The sequence below is a fragment of the Megascapheus bottae genome, chromosome 17 (assembly GCF_031878675.1).
Source record: "Megascapheus bottae isolate mThoBot1 chromosome 17, mThoBot2.hap1, whole genome shotgun sequence".
Taxonomy (NCBI): domain Eukaryota; kingdom Metazoa; phylum Chordata; class Mammalia; order Rodentia; family Geomyidae; genus Megascapheus; species Megascapheus bottae.
Window position 1 is genome coordinate 224,966 of NC_143525.1, and position 20,831 is coordinate 245,796.

At 37.4% G+C, this 20,831-nt stretch overlaps 1 protein-coding gene, 1 non-coding gene and 1 pseudogene across 5 annotated transcripts; 1 reads left to right on the forward strand and 2 right to left on the reverse strand.

Moving 5' to 3' along the window:
- The first annotated feature begins 238 nt into the window (after positions 1-238).
- On the forward strand, positions 239-976 carry LOC150050736 (large ribosomal subunit protein uL30 pseudogene; annotated as a pseudogene).
- A 3,875-nt stretch (positions 977-4,851) lies between these two features.
- Spata22 (spermatogenesis associated 22) lies at positions 4,852-20,746 on the reverse strand. Of its 4 annotated transcripts, none has more exons than XM_090351543.1 (9): positions 20,660-20,678; positions 17,190-17,250; positions 15,229-15,357; positions 13,754-13,814; positions 13,547-13,642; positions 11,052-11,391; positions 9,380-9,509; positions 6,693-6,790; positions 4,852-5,099 (listed from the first exon to the last, which is right to left on the reverse strand). In XM_090351543.1, the coding sequence occupies exons 2-9, from the start codon at positions 17,230-17,232 to the stop codon at positions 4,908-4,910; spliced, it is 1,089 nt and encodes a 362-aa protein (XP_090207669.1). In that variant the 5' UTR covers positions 17,233-17,250; positions 20,660-20,678; the 3' UTR covers positions 4,852-4,907. The 4 variants fall into 4 exon arrangements, with proteins under 4 accessions (XP_090207669.1, XP_090207668.1, XP_090207671.1 ...); XM_090351542.1 differs by having other exon boundaries at positions 4,853-5,099; positions 15,229-15,328; positions 20,660-20,746; XM_090351545.1 differs by having other exon boundaries at positions 4,853-5,099; positions 15,229-15,328; positions 17,190-17,278; positions 20,660-20,739.
- LOC150050738 (small nucleolar RNA SNORA30/SNORA37 family) lies at positions 6,273-6,401 on the reverse strand. Its single transcript, XR_016538489.1, has one exon. It is a non-coding gene; the product is annotated as a small nucleolar RNA SNORA30/SNORA37 family (small nucleolar RNA).
- Positions 20,747-20,831: the final 85 nt, after the last annotated feature.

Below are 20,831 nucleotides of genomic sequence, written 5' to 3' on the forward strand. Positions count from 1 at the left end.
AGGACTGGCAAAAAAAAAAAAGAAAAAGAAAGAAAGAAAGAAAGAAAGAAAGAAAGAAAGAAAGAAAGAAAGAAAGAAAGAAAGAAAGAAAGAAAGAAAGAAAGAAAGAAAGAAAGAAAGCTAGCTAGCTAGCTCAAGGAGAATGCCCAGATCCTGAGTTCAAGCCCCATATCTGGCAATAAGAAAAAAAAACCCAACAACTTAGAAACCAATAATGAGCTCTTTTCCGGCTGGAACCATGGAAGGTGCCGAAGAGAAGAAGGTTCCTGCTGTGCCAGAAACCCTTAAGAAAAAGCGATGAAATTTCACTGAGCTGAAAATAAAGCGCCTGAGAAAGAAATGTGCCCAAAAGATGCTTCGAAAGGCAGGGAGGAAGCTCATCTATGAGAAAGCTAAGCACTATCACAAGGAATACCGGCAAATGTACAGAACTGAGATCCGAATGGCTAGAATGGCCAGAAAAGCGGGCAACTTCTATGTACCTGCGGAGCCTAAATTGGCTTTTGTCATCAGAATCAGAGGTATCAATGGTGTGAGTCCAAAAGTCCATAAGGTGTTGCAGCTTCTTCGCCTTCGCCAGATCTTCAATGGTACCTTTGTGAAGCTCAATAAGGCTTCGATTAATATGATTCCGATTGTGGAACCATATATTGCGTGGGGGTACCCAAACCTGAAGTCAGTCAATTAGCTCATTTACAAGCGTGGTTATGGCAAAATCAATAAGAAGCGAATTGCCTTAACAGATAACGCTTTGATTGCTCGATCTCTTGGTAAATATGACATCATCTGCATGAAGGATCTGATTCATGAGATCTATACTGTTGGAAAACGCTTCAAGGAAGCAAATAACTTCCTGCGGCCCTTCAAGTTATCTTCTCCACGAGGTGGCATGAAGAAGATCACCCACTTTGTAGAAGGTGGAGATGCTGGCAACAGGGAGCATCAGATCAATAGGTTTATTAGAAGGATGAACTGAGGGGTCTGCCATGCTATTTTTGTAACTGGGTCTGTTAATAAACAGTGATGCTGGCAGAAAAAAAAAAGAAACCAATAATGAACGAAGCTACAAACCATGCACTTGTGGCTTATACTTGTCATCATAGCTACTCAAAAAGATAAGCTCTGAGGAATGAAGTCCAAAATACCCTAATCTCCAATTAACCAGCAACAAAACAGAACTGGACGTGTGGCTCAAGTAGAAGAGTGCTCTACTTTGAGCAAAAAGTTAAGCAGTAGTGTAGGGTCGTGAGTAAAAGTCTCAGTACAGTAGCAAAAAGAAAAAGGAAAAAAACAACTATTCAAACAAATAAACTCTAAACAATAGAGTACAGGACAAACAGAGATCATCAAAGACAAAAGGAAAAACAAAGACAAAAGGAAAAAATGTTCAACTCTCACAGCCTAAAAAAAATAAAAGCACAGCCTGACAGAACCTCAGGAATATAGTAAAGACAGCACGAAACAGAAAGTTAATAACTATGAACATCTACAACCAAAAAAGAAAAGACCTCAAAAATAACTTAATGGGGATGGGGAGCATGGCCTAGTGGTAGAGTGCTCACTTAGCATGCACAAAGCCTTTGGTTTGATCCCCCAGAACCACATACACAGAAAATGCTGGAAGTGGTGCTGTGGCTCAAGTGACAGAGCACTAGTCTTGAGCGGACAGGGTCTAAAGACAGCACCCAGGCCCTGAGTTCAAGTCCCAGGACTGGCAAAATAAATAAACAAACAAACAATGATGCACCTCAAAGTCCTTCAAAAACAAGAACAGGGGCCGGAAGTTTGGCCTAGTGTTAGAGTGCTTGCCTAACATACACGAAGACCTGGGTTCGATTCCTCACTACCACATATATAGAAAAAGCCAAAAGTGGTGCTGTGGCTCAAGTGGTAGAGTGCTAGCCTTGAGACAGCCCAAGAATAGTACTCAGGCCTTGAGTTCAAGTCCCAGGACTGGCAAAAATAAGAACAATCCAAGCCCCAAATTGGTAGAAAAAAAATATGATAAAATGTAGAAAAGACCACTATTAAGAATCAATAAATCTTCATTCTTAGACATAAGATGTAAAAAAGAACTAACTTAACAAATTTAGAGATGAAATGAAAAATATTACAATTCTAGTAATACATAGATCACTTTGAAAAATAGCTCAAAAACATAATTCTAGAAAACTGAAAAAAACTAGAAGAATTGGAGGACAAATTCCTATATGCATTTGACCTTCCAAAATTAAACCAATAGGCTATAAATCACTTAAACAGGTTTATAATAAGCAAGTGCCAGTGACTCACACCTGTAATTCTAGCTATGAGGGAGACCTAGCACTAAGGATCACAGTTCAAATACAGCCAGGGTAGGAAAAGCCTTGAGACTCTTTGAGACTCTTATTTCTAATCATTCACCAAAAAAGGAAAAAAAAATAAAGCCAGAAGTGGAGTTGTGGCTCAAGTGGTAGAGTGCTAACCATAGGCAAGAAGAAGAAAAATGAGGAGAGGAGGAGGAGGAGGAGGAAGAGGAGAAGGAGAAGGAGGCAGGGGGAGGGGGAGGAGGAAAAAGGAAGAAAGGAGATAGAGACAGAGAGAGAAAGAGAAGAGGAAGAAGACAAGGAAGAGGGGTGGTGGGACAGAGGGGAGAGAGAAGGAAAGCTAAGGAAGAATGACAAGGTCCTAAATTCCCTCAAGACCAACACGTGAGTGAGGACACACTCACCAAAAACAAAGCAAAACAAAAAACAAGCAATGGGATTTCTATAAAAGAGAAATCCAAATCAGGCACCAATGACTCATGCCTGTAATCCTAGCTACTAAGGAGAGAGGTATCTGGAAATCATAATTTTAAGCCAGAACCAGCAGGAAAATCCCATGGTGAGACTCTTATCTCCAATAAACTCTTCAGAAAAAGCCAGTAGTGGGGCTGGGAGTTTGGCATAGTAATAAAAATGCTTGCCTAGCATGCACGAAGACCAGGGTTCAATTCCTCAGTACCACATATATAGAAAAAGCCAAAAGTGGTGCTGTGGCTCAAGTGGTAGAGTGCTAGCCTTGGGAAAGCCCAAGGACTGTAGTTAGGCACTGAATTCAAGCCCCAGGACAGGCAAAAAAAATAACAGATAAAAATCAATAGCTTAATGTGTGGGAAATAAGGCACCATTTATCTGGCAAATACCATGTAACCCTTCCATTAATTACAATAAAAAATATAAAAAAATACCTAAAGTGAGAGGGTGGAGAAGTTCAAAAAGTAACTAAATAAATAAATAAAAACAAAAAAAATCAATAGCTTGGGCTGGGAGTGTAGCCTAGTGTAGAATGCTTACCTAGCATGCACAAAGCCATGGATTTGATTTCTCAGTATTACATACACAGAAAAAGCTGGAAGTGATGCTGTGGCTCAAGCAGTAGAGCACTAGCCTTGAGGAAGCTCAAGGACAGTGCCCAGGCCCTGACTTCAAGCCCAGGACTGGCAAAAACTTAAAAAATCAAGTTTTCTATATACTAATCCTGAAACTGAGGAAACAATACCATTCACAATAGCCTCAAAAAAAATCTTACCTTAAAATGAGGTGAAAAATGACCTCCCCCCCCCCAAAAAAAGAAGCCAGGTACTTGGTGGCTCATACCTGTAATCCTAGCTACTCAGGTGGCTGAGATCTGAGGATTGTCAGGGTTTTTAGTACTTCTTTCCTCCAGACCTGCAAGAGGGACAGAGAGAACATGCCCCAACTAAGATGAGATGGAGAAAGGAAAGGGCCGGCTGGCCGGCTGGCCCCCCGCCCCCAGCCCTCCCTCGCTGGAGGGAAGACAATCAGACATGCCAGGGAGACTAGACAAGGCAAGACTCGTTTATTGGGAAATTACAGTGGGTTAGTATAGGATGCAGGAGCCTATCAGCATGAAGGTGGACAGGGCAAGGGGAGGTAGGTGCTGTCTGAGATGGCAGTGGGGCCAATCCCAGAGGTAGCCTTCCTTTATATCACAAACCACAGCCAAGCCTTCCAACTAGGTGAACAGGCAGGTTGAGTCCCAAAACCAGGAAATGAGCCCATTTCTCTGATGTGACCTGCCCCACAAGGATAACAATGGAAAGCCAGCCTAGGCACTAAAGTCCATGAGACTCTTATCTCCAATGAATCACTAGAAAACCAGAAGTGGCACTATGGTTCAAGTGGTAGAGTGATAGGTTTGAGCTGAAGAGATCAGAGACAGGCCTAGAGTTCAAGCCTCACGATCAAAAAAAAAAAAAACCTTGAAGAAACTGAAGATGACACCAGAAAAGATTTCCAGTGCTCATGAATCAAAAGAATTAATATTGTTAAAATATCTACATTACTGAAAACAATCTGCAGATAAAATGCAATACTCATCAAAAGTCTGATGTCATTATCCATAGAAACAGAAAACTAAACTGTAAGATTCATTAGAAAGCAAAAAAGATGCAGAATAGCCAATAGCCAATGAATTCCAGGATACGGAAACAACAGATTTATTATCTTTGTGATTGTTGTTCTTAAGGTACTATGTGAAATTATTTCTTTTCTCTTTCTTTTTATCTCATGTTGTTAATGTATCTGACTTTGGTACCTGATGTACTGTATATATGTTTATTTGTTTATTTGAAATAGAGAAAGGAAGGGGATAAACAAGATGACTGCGAGGGGGTAGGGGAAGGAAAATTGGGAGAAAAGGAAGGGGTATCAATGTTCAAGAAGTACTATACCTATACCTGACAGATGTAACTGTAATCCCTCTGTATATAACCCCAAAAATAAAATACAATAAGACATTTTTAAGGATTTAAGTATTTTAATTCAAGAAGTAAATTACACAAAACTTAACAGCACTAAGACCATAGGAACGGTAAATTAAACAGCAACAAAATGTTTCTATTTACACTACCTTATTACTATTTAAATTTCATTCATTGCTTTAGTATAATACTTCATCTCAGCATCTACAATTTTAACAAATGCTTGGAAAGTTTTTTGCTCACAAACAGATGCCGGTCTGACAGAAACACATTTGAAAATGTTCTTTTCTGGGTCATAGCTTCCAACACATCTGTGAACTCGGCCTCTGATCAGTCTTGGAAGCTCACGATCCTGTTTTTCAAAATATACACATCAAACATTATTATTCCATCTAAAGTTCAATTTTTAACAATATGCTTAAAGTGGGTATATATCTGTGTATATGTGTACAACCAGAAGTTAAAGTGTTATATTTAAATCTAGGTGTAATGCATACCTAGAACCCCAGCACTCAGGAATCTGAGGCAAAAGGGTTTGAATTCTATGACACTTCGGTGACACAGACTCAAACAACCAAATCCAAAATAAGTGCTGTATCATAGAGCACATATATGTGTGTATATACATATATATTTTAACATACCACAATTTAATTTTTCACATTACTGTGGATGGAAAACAAGAGAGATTTTGCTGTTATGGATAATGCTATATGAACAAAATAGAAACCATCTCCAAATGCTTTAATTCCATCATTCAAATTCCTACTGCTGACAAGACTACAATAACCAACACTGTAAGAATTATCTTCCACTACATTTTTAAATAAAATTCAGATATTTTAAGCAACTAGCTTAGGTCACGAAGCTGATAAGTGATAAAAAAAAATTCAGGATCCAAAAAACATCAAGATACAAGTTTTTTATTCAGAATGTAAGCCTATTTCACAACTAAAGCCAAATTCTTTTATAATATGTAGATCTTAAAAGATGTTCAACCCTATAAATTAAACACTTATTAAACTCTACATTTTGGTATTTGTAAGATACACCTTGCAGGAGACTTCGGTTCACATCTTTGATGCTGCTTTTTCACCTTAAAATTCATTCTTCCACATATTTTACACATATTCCTCCCTCCAACAAACTAATTTAGCTAACTCTTACTAGTCCTTAAGATAATACAGGTCCTTATATGTTACTATTTGCCTGAAATTATTTCTCTCAGTTCATCTTCCTATCCACTTCTATATCACCCTATTTACACCTCTATCATAGCCATTATTTCTTGTGTTATGCCAGTCCTGAAGCTTGAAATCAGGGCATGAGCACTGTCCCTGAGATTTTTTTGCTCAAATTTAATGCTTTACCGTAATTCCACTTCTGGCTTTCTGGTGGTTAATTAGACATAAGTCTCATGAACTTTCCTGTCTGAGCTTGTTTCCAACAGTAGTCCTCAGATCTCAGCCTTCAAAGTAGCTATGGTTATAGAACTATGAACCACTAGCACCCTGAAAGAGTCTTTTTCTGTCTTGTTGAATGACAGCTGTCACTGATATAATACCAGGTCAAGGATGCAATCAAAGATTTTCTTTCAGCACTAGCTACCAAATGCTAAACTCACTTTCTAGGGGAGAACCTGTAAAACTGCTAGCAGAGCATTTATTTTTTAATGTACCTTCTCATCTGAGATGGTAAACTCTTTGAGGAAGTAGCCATTTACTCTTTACATTCCATACTATATTCCTTATTGAACATAACATCTAATTCACAATAACTAATCTCTGTATATTACACAAATAAACAACTCTAAGATCAGAACTAAAAATAAAATATTTAAATTTATAATAAAGTATTAATAGAACTCATATTACAATGGAATTTTGGGCTTCATTTTTATGTTTTGTTGGCACAACCTTTTCAAAGAATACTTTATGGTACTCACAATTTCATAAAACACACAAGGTAGTATATTGTTCCCATCTCTCATAAGAAAGGTCTTTGAATAGTATGGACCAGATGTAACAGCTGAATCAAGGACAGCTAAACAACATAAAAATGGGTAAGAATTAATTATTGGTGAAATGCAAATAAGATTTAACACAGATTATATTGTCTTCTTTTTTAAATTGTGTACAGAGGGGTTGCAATAAAGGTATTTTTAAGAAGACATATTTTAAGTCAGGCGCCAGTGGCTCATGCCTGTAATCCTAGCTACTCGGGAGGTTGAGATCTGAAGATTGTGGTTCAAGCCAGTCCAGGCACTAAAGTACATGAGACTCTTATCTCCAATTAACCACCAGAAAACCAGAAGTGGTGCCGTGACTCAAGGGGGTAGCCTTGAGCTGCAGAGCTCAGGGACAATGCCAGGCCCAGAATTCAAGACCTATGATCAACAACAAAAAAATATTTTAGAACCAATTTACATGACAGAAAAGTTCTACCCCTTTTAAGCATTATTTTCAAGTCCATATAATTAAAAATAGGTGGCCATCTGAAGTTTTTCCTTAAAATGTATTTTGTAGATTGTCTAAATCTCCAGAGCAATCTACTATATTATCACAATAAAATACATATGCATAATTTAATGAAAAAATAATGAATTATTATAGTCCCATTTTCAACTTACTAACATTTTGGGACTTCACATGAGTTGATTTCTTAATTATAGTTTATTGTGTAAATGTAAAGTACATGACAAAATAGATTTCAAATGTGACATCATTACTTCGTATATGGAAGCTAACATGTCTCTCATCTTCCACAATTACCTTTTGTATGTGGTAAGAGCACTGGTAAGATCTACTTCCTTAGAAAATAAATATGCAACACTTTATAGTCACCCTGTAATGCACTAGAACTCTAAACTTATTAATTCTCCATAACTAGTTGTTATACAACTATCTCTCCCAACTATCTCTCATTTTCTTCTCCATAACTAAACTGTTTGATCTCTTTTCTATGTTTTTTATCTCTTTTTAAACTGTTTCTTCAACTAGGTGATGAATGCATGTTTTGGTTTTCATTCAATATTTTCTAGGTTCCTCTACAACCCAAGCTTATATAAAAATTTTATGTAAGTGTACATGAATAAATAAATAACATGACGGAGCAACAGAAAAAAAAACTGTTTCTTCATCTGAAAACTCCAAATCTTAGCCCATGTTTATCTGTAGAAATTTTTGTCTAATAGAGTGATTCACTCCTTTCATAATCAATGTCTGAAATGAGTAATGAACGTGTGTTAAGGAGAGCCAATATTGCCCCTGATAAGACCCAGATTTTCTTTCTGTTCTTGGCCCCAAGATCAGGCTGGCATTTGTCCCTAACCCAAATGTCACTTGTGAATGACTTAAGTCAATTAACATATTCCACTCCCTATCTACATAATTTGGGTATCCAGTGATGAACATGGTGATATGCCCAATTCTACTCATCCCTCAAGTAGTAATCTTTGAATCTCTATACATTACTTCTCTTTCCTTTTCCTTCTAAGAAAAATAAAATTCTACAAATATACAGAACTCTCTCAAAATATTAATTTAGAAAAAGTTCGGGGTTTTTTGCCGGTTATAGAGCTTGAACTCTGACCTGGGCACTGTTCCTGAGCTCTTCAGCTCAAAGCTACCACCCTACCCCTTGAGCCACAGCCCCACTTTCCATCTTCCAGTGGTTAGCTGGAAATAAAAGTTTCAAGGACTTTAGAGCCGGGCCTCCCGAGTAGCAAGGATTACAGGCATGAGATACTGTATCCAGCAAAAATGTATTTATTCTTATCATCAATATTATTATTATTTTGGAATATTTAAAATATTATTTAACTTATATGGCCTCACACTCCATAGCTGCTGCTCTAACACTTGAGTCATATATCCAGTTCCAAAGAAATGTAGATTCTAAATCTATTGCTTCTACTAACTTTGTAATTTTAGTCAAATATATTTTAATCATTTGCCCCATTTCCTCACATTAACTCAAAGGGTTAGATTATTTGCAAGAGTCTATCTAGGGCCGGGAGTTTGGCCTAGTGGTTAAAGTGTTTGGCCTAGCATACATAAAGACCCGGGTTCGATTCCTTGGTACCACATACATAGAAAAAAGCTGGAAGTGGTGCTGAGGATCAAGTGGTAGAGCTCTAGTCTTGAGAAAGTCCAAGGACAGTGCTCAGGCCCTGAGCTCAAGCCCAGGACTGGCAAAAAAAAAAAGAAAGAAAAAAAAAGTCTATGTAATGTTAACATTGTTAATCAGAACAATACGACTATCAGTTGCCTATTACTTAATTCATGCAAATCAGTGACCTATAAAATGAAGAAAACTCTTTTTTTTTTGCCAGTCCTGGGCTTGAGCTCAGGGCCTGAGCACTGTCCTTGGACTTTCTCAAGGCTAGAGCTCTACCACTTGAGTCTCAGCACCACTTCCAGCTTTTTTCTATGTATGTGGTACCAAAGAATCAAACCCGGGTCTTTGCGCATGCTAGGCAAGCACTTTAACCACTAGGCCAAACTCCCGGCCCCATGAAGAAAATTCTTGTAAGTCATAATCTCCTATCATAAATTTTTTCTTCATAATCCCCTCAGTATTCATGTTGATATTTAAAATTTCTGTCCAAATATTTTGGAGTATTATGCTTACCTAATATTTCAAAAAGAAGCACAGATTTCTGTGTATGTTTATGCCAGTATTTCATGCTTTCAATAACTGCAGAAATAACTCTTAATGAATTGTTTTTTTCCTTAAACTGTAAATGAGTCAAAGGAGTTTTCTTTTGGAAAAAAAGTATATCATTACAAAACTTATTCATTTATTAAAGCCATTATTATAACATTATAGACGGAAACTCCAGATGAATTTGAAGACAATCAAGAAAGCAACTATTATATATAGTCATTCATCCATTCGTTCATTAAATAAACATCATGTGCCAGATCCTATGATAAACATAAATAAAATAATTCCTTTCCATAAAGTTCTCACATTCTAGGAGGGGAGTCAGATACATATCATTCATTCATTTCAAAAGTGTTTTGGGGAATCTTAAAAAAAATCTTCAATGTAGAAGAGGAACTATTAGGGAATAACAAGGTGATCAATGAGAGGCAAAGAGAAGCTAAATATAAGGCTGAAGACGTAAGTACAATTTAAATAATTTACATATGTGTATGGAAAATTTGTATAAAACAATATTTTGTAAAATTAATAAACTAATAAAAATGCAAAAAGGAGTTTTGGACCATCTATTCCATTTGAAGCATAACTACTAATGAAATAATAGAACACAAAACAGAAATATCTGTCTTCACATGATTTACAGTCTAAAATGAGATTCATAAAATAAATACATAAACAACATGAGGAATTGGTATGTTCTACCCAGAAGGCTGAGATCTAAGGATCACAGTTCAAAGCCCGCTTGGGGAAGATGGTCCATAAGATTATTTTTTCCAACTAACTACCAAAAAAGCTGAAAGTGGAACTGTGTGGGTGAACTGGTAGATCATTAACTTTGAGCACAAAAACTTAGGGACAATACCCAGACCCAGTTCAAGCCCCATGTTTGGCACCCAAAAAATTTTTTAAAAGTTGGGGGGGCAGCCAGGAGTTTGGCCTAGTGGCACAGTGCTTGCCTAGCATGCATGAAGACCCAGATTCGATTCCTCAGTACCACATACATAGAATAAAAAAAGCTGGAAGTGGGGCTGAGGCTCAACTGGTAGCGTTCTAGCCTTGAGAAAGTCCATGGACAGTGCTCAGGCCCTGAGTTCAAGCCCAGGACCGACAAAAAAAGAGAGAAAAAAACTCTAAAGCAACTATGAAAAAGGAGCATCTAGTTGGTTATCAGTGGCTTGAGTGGCTTATACAGTAATCCTAGCTACTCAGCGAACTGCGATCTGGAAGATAGCCAGATTTGGGCCAGATTAGGGTTAGAAACTAGGCCAGGCACAAAAGTCCAAAAGACTCTCTCCATTTCCAATTAATCAGCAAAAATCCCAGGCTGGAGGTATAGCTCAACTGGCAGAAAACTTGCATTGAAAGAAAAAGCTGAGCAAGCATGGCCTGAATGAAGCCCAGGCTCTAGTACCAGACAGACGGACAGATGGACGGACGGACGGATGGACAGACAAAAAGGAGCCTCCAATCACAACCCTTAAGAGATTATTTTGGAAACAAACACTCATCTACTCCAATGAAATTGCATATTTGTAGTAATCAAAATATACCATAGAATTTCAAATTATTCTATGTTTTTATAACTTTATAAATATTTACCTAATATTTTTTCATTCATTAATATTTAAATGTTTACCTTCAGAGTGGTTTCTTCTGAAATCTCATCCAACATTTTTTTCTTAAATTGACTTTGTTGACTATTAGGCTTAAATGCCTGCAATCCACTGTTCTTATCCAATCCTTTTTTTGTGGAACCAGACATTTTTGAGATGCCTGTTCGTCTGAGGATCTCAGTTTCTTTGTGACCAGATAAATTAAGAGATTCAGATATTCTTAACTGCTTTTGTGGTTGAGTTCCCAAACTCATTGGACAAAAATTGATTCTATCCTTTGCCATCAGGTTTTTTTTTAATTGAGGTCTAAAATAATTTGTATCCCAAGTATGCAAGCTGGTATTTTTGTCGTCATCTTTGTAGCTACAATAATAAAAATGAATTTGTATAAGCTTTTCTAAAATTAAATAAGATAAACTATTTCACTTAAATGAAAATTAGTTATTATTTATGATTTATAGCTACTAGTTGCAAATTCCAAGCATAATACCACAACAACCTCACAATATACTATTATCTCTTTCCATATGAAAAAACAGAATCAGGGAAAAAATAACTTGCCAAAGTAAAAACAGCAAGTTATTGACAAATCCATAACTTAAAAAGCTAATGTCTCAATTCATAGCACAGTGCTGCAAAGTATATTTTTAAACTATTCAAGCCTTCATATGACAGTAGTTGTCCAAGTGGAAAGAGGACTTTTACCTATTCTTTATACACTAAGTTTTAACTTTTCTATGAAGTAAAAACAGTAAATTATTACAGAAATCACAAGGAAAATACAGACAGAACAGATAGCTATTTGATTAGATTTTTTGTTCTTTCACGATATAGCTGAGAAATAGTATCAGCTGATCAGAATGTGGAACTCAATGAAGTCAAATATAACTCTATTTTCTAGGCAGGCTGGTTAAGAGTTGCACAGGGAAAAATTCATTCTAGTCACAAATTCTTTTTTTTCTTTTTGCCAGTCTTGGGGCTTGAACTTAGCACTATCACTGAGCTTCTTTTGCTCAAAGCTAGTGTTCTGTCACTTTGAGCCACCACACACTCCCAGCTTTTTCTGTGTATGAGGTACCGAGGAATGGAATCCAGGGCTTCATGCACGCTAGGCAACCACTCTAACACTAGGCCACACTCCTGGCCCCTCATGTCACAAATTCTTAATTGAGTCATTTTCCAGGAAATATTGAAAAGAAAGAAAAAAAGTCATTCATTATTTAAGAAAATAATCCCCCAAGTTAAGAAAGAATCCCCCCAAAATGGATTTTGGGTATTGTCCTTGAGCTTTCTTGAGGCTAGTGTAATACCACTTGAGCCATAGTCCCATTTCTAGTGGTTTTCTGTGTATGTAGTACTGAGGAAATGATCCAGGGTTGGTGTATGCTAAGCGAGCATTCTACCACTGGGCCACACTCCTGGCCCCAGCCCCATCCCCCCTGACACTGTCCCTGAGCTTCTTTTTTGCTCAAGGTTAGCATTCTGCCACTTGAGCCACATTGCCACTTCTGGCTTTTTGTGTTTGTGTGGTACTGAGGAATTGAGCCCAGGGCTTCATGCATGTGAGGCAAGCATTGTACCACGAAACCACACTCCCAGCCCCACAAAACTCTGAAGTTATAAAAATACTACAAACAGCAGGGCCCAGTGGCTCACACCTGTAATCCTAGCTACACGGGAGGCTGAGATCTGAGGTTCATTGTTCAAAGCCAGCCTCGGCACTACAAAGCAATGAGACTCTTATCACCAACTAATCATTAGAAGTTCAAGCCCCATGATCCACACACACACAAAAAATACTACAAACATTGTAATATCTAGAAAAAACATTAGAATTATTACTAACCTGATAAATCTCTACAAAGACATTTTTCTATCTGTTTATATGATACTTTTGCAACTGTATTTTCAATGCAATTGTCTTTCTTCTCCTGCGGCTACTAATCAGAAATGCTTCCTTGTGCTTCACAATTTTTTAATGGTAATAGTGAAAATAAAACTTCCTCCACAAATTTAGCTAAGATGTTTCCTTTTTTTTGTTTTTACTTTTTTTTGGTCAGGGTAATGTATAGAGGGGTTACACTTACATTCATCAGGTAGTAGTGGGTGCATTACTTCTCACACATTGATACCCCTTCTCAAGTTTTTGTCCCCATTTCCCTTCCCCGACCCTCTCCCAATCACCTTGTTTAGCTAAGATGTTTCTAGCCTGGCGATTAGTCCTACAGAACTATATAGTCTCTTTACCTCTCTAGTGTGCCCGAAACACATAATCTAATTCAGTCAACACTGAATTCAACACTCCTAGTAAGTCATGAAGCCTAATTCCCAGTAGCTTCTGAAAAGGAGGCAGCATCTTCCTCAAGGCAATTACATTATCCATTATATGTAATGTAGACATGTTTTAAAGTATACAGGAAGTTGTACATAAGCATCAAAGTCTGTACTTTACCAATGCAGAAATTTCCACAAGGGAAGAGGAAAGAGAAGAGTTGAAAAAATATTTAAATAGGCTCACCTCCAATCACTTTTGCTTCTTTCAGTATTTGACTGAACATATTTAGACAGAGAATCTTCACTTCTCAGAAAACAAGAAACTGAAGGTGATGCTGGCCTTTCAATGAAATATGACTTGTTAAAACTTTTTCAAACCAAGAAATGTAAAATATACACAGAAGACTAACATCAGTCAGTAACAGACATTTCTTGATTTTTTTTCACATACCCTGGATTCAATGTGTCCTTTAAATGAGCTAATTCTGGAGTCACAGCTTCCCAGGCCCAATCTCAGAAGCATAAGAACACAAATAAAAGTAAGATAGGTAACATTTTTCAAAATAACTACTTTATATTCATTTAGCTTGGGAGATTTAAAAACGAAGAAAAAACTTGGAAGATAAATACATGGTCTTCAACAGCACTCTGTTGTGGACTTAATCACAGCATGTCTTTTATAAATGTCTTTCTTCCCCAATGTATTCTAATAGTTTAATCTGTATGCAATCAAATTTTATATAGGATCTTAACATTCTGTAACATGAACTCAGTCGAACCCAATGTTTGTTAAAATTTTTGGTTCCACCTGACAGTAAGAGCACATCATAACTGATAGCAGATACATGCAGTATGTGTAAAAGAGAAAAATGGAGAACAAAATTTCACCACTAAACCTAATACTATATATGCTGTACACAGATATTTTCACAAACTATTCTACTCTAGACTCTTCTATTACTTTATATGGATTATATCCCAACTCAAGTCAAATCAGACAAATTTTTAAAAACACATAATCCTTTCTTAACTATTACAAGAACTTTAATAGATCTCTGATAAACAGTAATTTTCATGAGAACTTGAAGAGCCCAGTACAGAAAGATACATGTTTCTTCACAGAGTAGATTAGATTTATTATGTTTTAAGGTCAAGATACAAACCACTTATAAAAACATATTAAATGGTGAGGATGGTAAGGATTTCTTTTTTTGCCAGTCCTGTGGCTGGAACTTAAGGGCTAGGCACCATCATTGGACTTTCTCAAGGAGAGTCACAATACCACTTCTGATATTGCTTTTTCTATGTATGTGGTACGGAAGAATCAACACCAGGGCTTCAGGCATGCTAGGAAGACACTCTACCACTAGGCCACGCTCCCTGCCCATGAGGATTTCTTTTTAAGGTGGAGAAATGACCAGATAGATGCCGATCTGTATATGACTATGTGAACTTGCAATTTTATCTATAAAAATGTGATATTTTATGTTTCAAATTTGTTTAGTGTAGAGAAACAGTTTAGGACTACATTAATGTCTATGGGAACATCCTAAGTAAAACTTTTTGAGAAAAAGAGCATTATTACACATAAATCTACTTTAGCCAATGCTGGAAGCTCATGCCTATAATCCTAACTACTCAGTAGTCTGAGATTTTGGGATCACAATTCCAAGCCCATCCCAGCAGTAAAGTCTGTAAGACTCATCTCCAATTAATCATCAAAAACCCAAAGTGGATCAAGTGGTAGAGCACTAGCCTTGAGCAAAAAAGCTTAGAACAGTACCCTGAGTTCAAACCCCAGGACCAGCACAATAATAAAATTTTAAAAAATAATAATAAATGTATTTTAAATATCTAGCTATACAATATAAATAAATGTTTCTAAGTTCTTGTTTTCTAAAAAAATTGCTTTGCTCATTTTCTTACCTGTCGGTAAAGGAGCGAAATCATAACTTTCAGAAGCAGTACTGATACCAGGATCATTTTTCAGTGGATTAGAAGTTAATGGCTGTCTGTTTCTCTTTTTCTGATTAAACAATGGTACAGGCAAACAGCCTACATTGAATGTACCAATAAAGTAGTGTGTAGTAGATAAATAATCAGAACTTACAAAATAATATATTATATAACTTATAATAATACAACATGCAGTTTGAATCTCTACTTCTCTAGACTAACAGGTACATTATATTATAGATATTAAAGATAGATTAAATAAATATATACATAGACACATATTTTTATTGTCAGGTGTGGGACTTGAACTCTGAGATCTTCAGCTCAAGACTAGCACTCTATCACTTGAGTCACAGTACCACTTCCAGTTTCCTGGTGGTTAATTAAAGACAAAGAATCTCACAGACTTTTGTGCCTGACGGTTCAAAGATATGGTGTCTTTAAACCATGATCCTCAGATCTTGGCCTCCTGAGTATGTTATTTTTCTATAGACCATTTTTAGAATACCTTGGAGAATGACAATATAAAATACAACCTGAACTTCCATCACATGGAAAGTAGGATCAACAGTCTGGCCAAAGCTAGAATTAATAGACTTTAAAACCTATAAGAGACCAGGAGTGTGACCTGGTGGTAAAGTGCTTGCCTAGCATACATGAATCCCTGGGTTTGATTCCTGGGTACCACATATACAAAAAGGCAGGAAGTGATGCTGTGGTTCAAGTGGTACGGTGCTAGCCTTGAGAAACCTCAAGGACAGTGCCCACACTCTGAGTTCAAGCCCCAGGACTGGCAAAAACAAACAAAAAACCTGTAAGTGAACTCAAAAGAAAAAGAGATCCAAAAAGCTTTCTCTTTGTTAAAATGCAAAGCACTGGAAGAACTTAGTGGTGAACTGTCGCCACTACACTGCACTGCAGGAGAATACTGACACTGCAAATTCTCTGATGAGAATTGAGTCTGACTGAGTTTCAATAGATCTGAAGTACCACTTTGAAGCATATATGTGGGAAATATACAAAAAGGCAGAATAAGATAATCATTATAATAGCATGGACTCTAGAGTCATACTCCTAAATTCTGTTTCTGCCACTTAATATGTTAGCTATTTAAACTCTTCATTCCTTGATCTCTCATCTAGAAAGCAGGGGTAATAATTTAAAACTATCTTAATAGTTTAGTATAAGAATTACATTCACTTTGGGGCCAGGAGTTTATCCTAGTGGTAAAGTGCTTGCCTAGCATGCACAAAGACCCAGGTTTGATTCCTCAGTACCACATACATTGAAAAAAAAAAAGCCAGAAGTGGTTCTGTGGCTCAAAGTGGTAAAGCTCTAACCTTGAGAAAGCCTAAGGACAGTGCTCAGGCCCTGAGTTCAAGCCAGGACTGGCGAAATAAGTAAATAAATAATAGAAAAAGAATTACATGCACTGATTCTTATGCTTAAATGTCTAGAATAATTATGTTCACCATAAAAAATAGTTGCAAACTTCATTGTGTATTGTAATCATTTGCCCAGTTCTCATCATTCTTACCCAGTATTCTTATACTAACTACTAAACTGAGAAAACAAAAATACCATAAACTATTAGGAGACAGAAGTAATTTTGTAAATGTTTTGAATAAGTCAATCACATATGCAAATAAAAACATATCTATTTGTTTGCAGCTTAGAAGTATAAAAGCATAAAAGAATTCAATCCCATAAGTTTTGTAGATAGATCAATATAATAAATCTAATATTCTGTTATTAAATATTTTGCTTTGAATAAGCTATTTTTTCACCCTAGAGCTAAAAAAGAACAGAATATAGATTTAATGGATCACTTCTTTTAAAGTTTCTTCCAAAATGTTCTACCTCAACTATACAAGGTTTATATGGCACATGCAAAATAAAAAAAAACTTTTCAAATAAAAATTGTTCAGTACCTGCTGTACTTCGAGCTGAATTTTCATTTAGGTTTCTCTTCATTTTCTTCAGTATCAAAACCTATAAATATTTGTTTAGCATTCCAAATCTATAAAATGAGGTTGTTTGATTAAACCTTCAAAGAAACTTAGAAACTCATCAGTAAAGTCAACAACAAAATTAACTTCTCATGCAACTAATGACAGAAATAATATCCTGGAACTATTTTGACAATGTAAATGTTTCAGGGAGTTATTTACTTTCTAAATAAACATTCACAGTATTTTCCCAGCTATTAAAAAATTATGGAGTGACTTTAATCATGCTTCCTAAATATACATGGATTTTCACACAATCTATAGAATTTCAGAATCAAAGGAGGTGGAGGAAGGAATTGGGGACAAAAAGATAAGAAGGAGTATCAATATGTGAGAAGTAATGCACCTACTATCTGGTGAATATAACTAACTCCTCTATACATTACAATAAAAAATAAAATTTAAAGAAAGATAAAAGGTTAGAAATAACAAGAGCTTTATCTTGAGTGATTGTTGTTTTCAATGCACTATGTCATTTCTCTTCTCCTTTGTTGCCCTTTGGTTAATCTCATTTTGTTATTGTATCTGACTTTATTACCTGGTATATTGCACATACATTTATTTGTTTATTTGAAACAGGAAAAAGGGGGAGGGAAACAGGATGATTAGGAGGGGTGGGTGGAGGGAAATGGGGACAAAAACATAAGAAGGGGTATCAATGTGTGAGAAGTAATGTACTTACTATCTGGCAAATGTAACTGTAACCCCTCCATACATTATCTGGATAATAAAAAATAAAATGAAAAAAATAGATAAAGAACAGGATAAATTTTTTTTAATAATTTCAGAAGCAGACCAATGGAATAGAACTGAGGACTCAGATTTTAAACCACAGACCTATGGCCACCTAATCTTTGACAAGGGAGCCAAAAAAATAGAATGGAAGAAAGACAGCCTCTTCAACAAGTGGTGCTGGAAGAACTGGTTAAGCACCTGCAAAAAACTAACGCTGGATCCCTCTTTGTCACCCTGCACTAGAATTAACTCCAAATGGATCAAAGACCTCGAGGTAAAAGTCAACACACTGAAAACTTCACAAGAAGGAATAGGAGATACACTAGGCCTCCTTGGCACAGGTCGAAACTTTCTTAATAAGGACCAAGAATCACAACAAATCAGAGAAAGGCTGGATAAGAGGGACTTCATTAAACTGCAGAGTTTTTGTATGGCAAAAAGGACATAGCTAGTAAATTAATTAGGAAGCCTACAGAATGGGAGATCTTTACTAACCATACAACGGACAAAGGCCTCATATCTAAAATATATCAACAGCTCAAAAAATGGAATCACTCCAAAACTAATCTCCAAAGTAACAACCATCCCATTAAAAGATGGGCCAAAGACTTAAAGAGAGTCTTCTCTGAAGAAGAAATAAAAATGGCCTATAGACACATGAAGAAATGCTCGACATCTCTGGTCATAAAAGAAATGCAAATCAAAACAACTCTAAGATTCCACCTCACTCCAGTTAGAATGGCCAGGATCAAGAAAACTAATAACAACAGATTGCCAGAGGGGATGTGGCAAGAAGGGATCACTACTACACTGCTGGTGGGAGTGCAAACTCGGTCAACCACTATGGAAAGCAGTATGGCAGTTCCTCAGAAGACTAAACATAGAACTCCCCTATGACCCAGCAATTCCACTACTTGGCATTTACCCAATCGTCCAAAAACAAGGACAGACTAAATCCACTAGCACAACGATGTTCATTGCAGCACTATTTACCATAGCAAAGATATGGAACCAACCCAGATGTCCCTCAGTTGATGAGTGGATCAACAAGATGTGGTATTTGTACACAATGGAATTCTATGCTGCTGTCAGAAAGAGCGACATCACCCCATTTGTTTGGAAATGGAAAGACTTAGCAAAAATCATATTAAGTGAAGTAAGCCAGACTCAAAGGAACATAGGCTCAATGGTTTCCCTCATTTGTCATAATCAGTAGAAACCTTGGGCGCTCCTAGCAGAGACTTGCAATAGAGCAAAACCTAGATACATAAGGCCATACAGTATGATGCTAATTATGAGAATTATGAACCAGATCTATAAAGAGGAATGTAGTCTACATACAACACTTCAAACTTACAGGAAGGAAACACAGTAAAGTATTTGTCTCACTTCAAGATAGTACATACCATCAGTTTGTCCATTAGCTTCAAACAATCAAGAGCTAAATTTTCATTTAATATCCAAGATAGTAAGTTTCCATTCAGTCTCTACAGTTTCAACTAAGTGAAACAATTTTTACTTTTCACCATATTTTCTGTTGTGTTTTTTCCATATTCAGCATCCTACATATGTTAATCTCAATCTAATTCATCAAACATTTGCCCCCCTTGCAAGAAATGGCAAGATAAACTAAATAAGATGATTTCTTTTCTTTTTTTGTGCTAGTATGGGACTTAAACTCAGTACCTGGGAACTGTCCCTTGGCTTTTCCATTCAAGGCTGATGCTCTACCACTTAAGTCACATCTCCACTTCCAGCTTTTTTGTGGTTAACCATACCCAAGAGTCTCATGAACTTTCCTGCCCATGGTCCTCAGATTTCAGCCCCCTGAGTAGCTAGAATTACAGGTGTGAACCACCAGCTCCGAGCTTAAATAAAATAATTTCTCTTCCAAGTCTACTACCTAATGAGACAGGTAAACATAAGTAATAACACAACTCAAACTGAACTACTTTTAATTTCCAAATATCAATTATAAAGATAAAACAAAGGCTGGGAGCCGGTGGCTCACGCACGCCTGTCATCCTAGCTACTCAGGAGGCCGAGATCTGAGATTCTCAGTTCAAAGCCAGTCCGGGGCACAGAAGTCTCTGAGACGCCAATTAATCAGCAGAAAACTGGAGGTGGCGCTGTGGCTCAAATGGTAGAGTGCTAAGCTCGAGCTGAAGAGCTCAGGGCCAGTGCCCACGACCTGAAAATAAATAAATAAATAAATAAAACAAGGCAGGGGCATACCTCCACGTCGTTTCTGTGTTTTAGGCTTAAAGGGGATGAAACAACACGAATTAAACTGATTGACAGGAAATTCTAAGAAGCGAAACCCCGTTCTGTTCCCCACGTGGATGCAGGGCACACTCTTAAACCTAGGAGGACTTACTACCGCACAAGCACCACAAAGCCTTTCCCTGAAGAGACAACTCCTCGCCCCAGCCTAACTGCTCGCTGCTACAGCTTCCAGCCAGGCCCACACGACGTCCGGCCAACATGGCCGCCTGCCCGCCATGATGGCGGACGCGCGGCCGGCCTGCTCGGGAGAAGCATCCTTTGACTCGCCCAGGAGTTGGGGGCCGTTTAATAGCAAGGCCGAGGAAAAGTTTTTCCCTTCTTTCGCGCCTCCGCGAAAGCCACCAGCCAACTTCCATCTCAAGTTCCCTCACCTCAGCCGACCGCCCGGCAGTCGTGGAGGGCAAAGCCCACGGGCAGCTGTCGACGACGTGGCCCCGGGTGCGAATCTAGGCGAGAAGTCAGGCTTTGCGCAGGCGCGGGCGGAGCTCACGCAGGCGCACTGGGGCCCCTCTGCGCTGCCTGCGCAAGCGCTTGGGCTGCCTG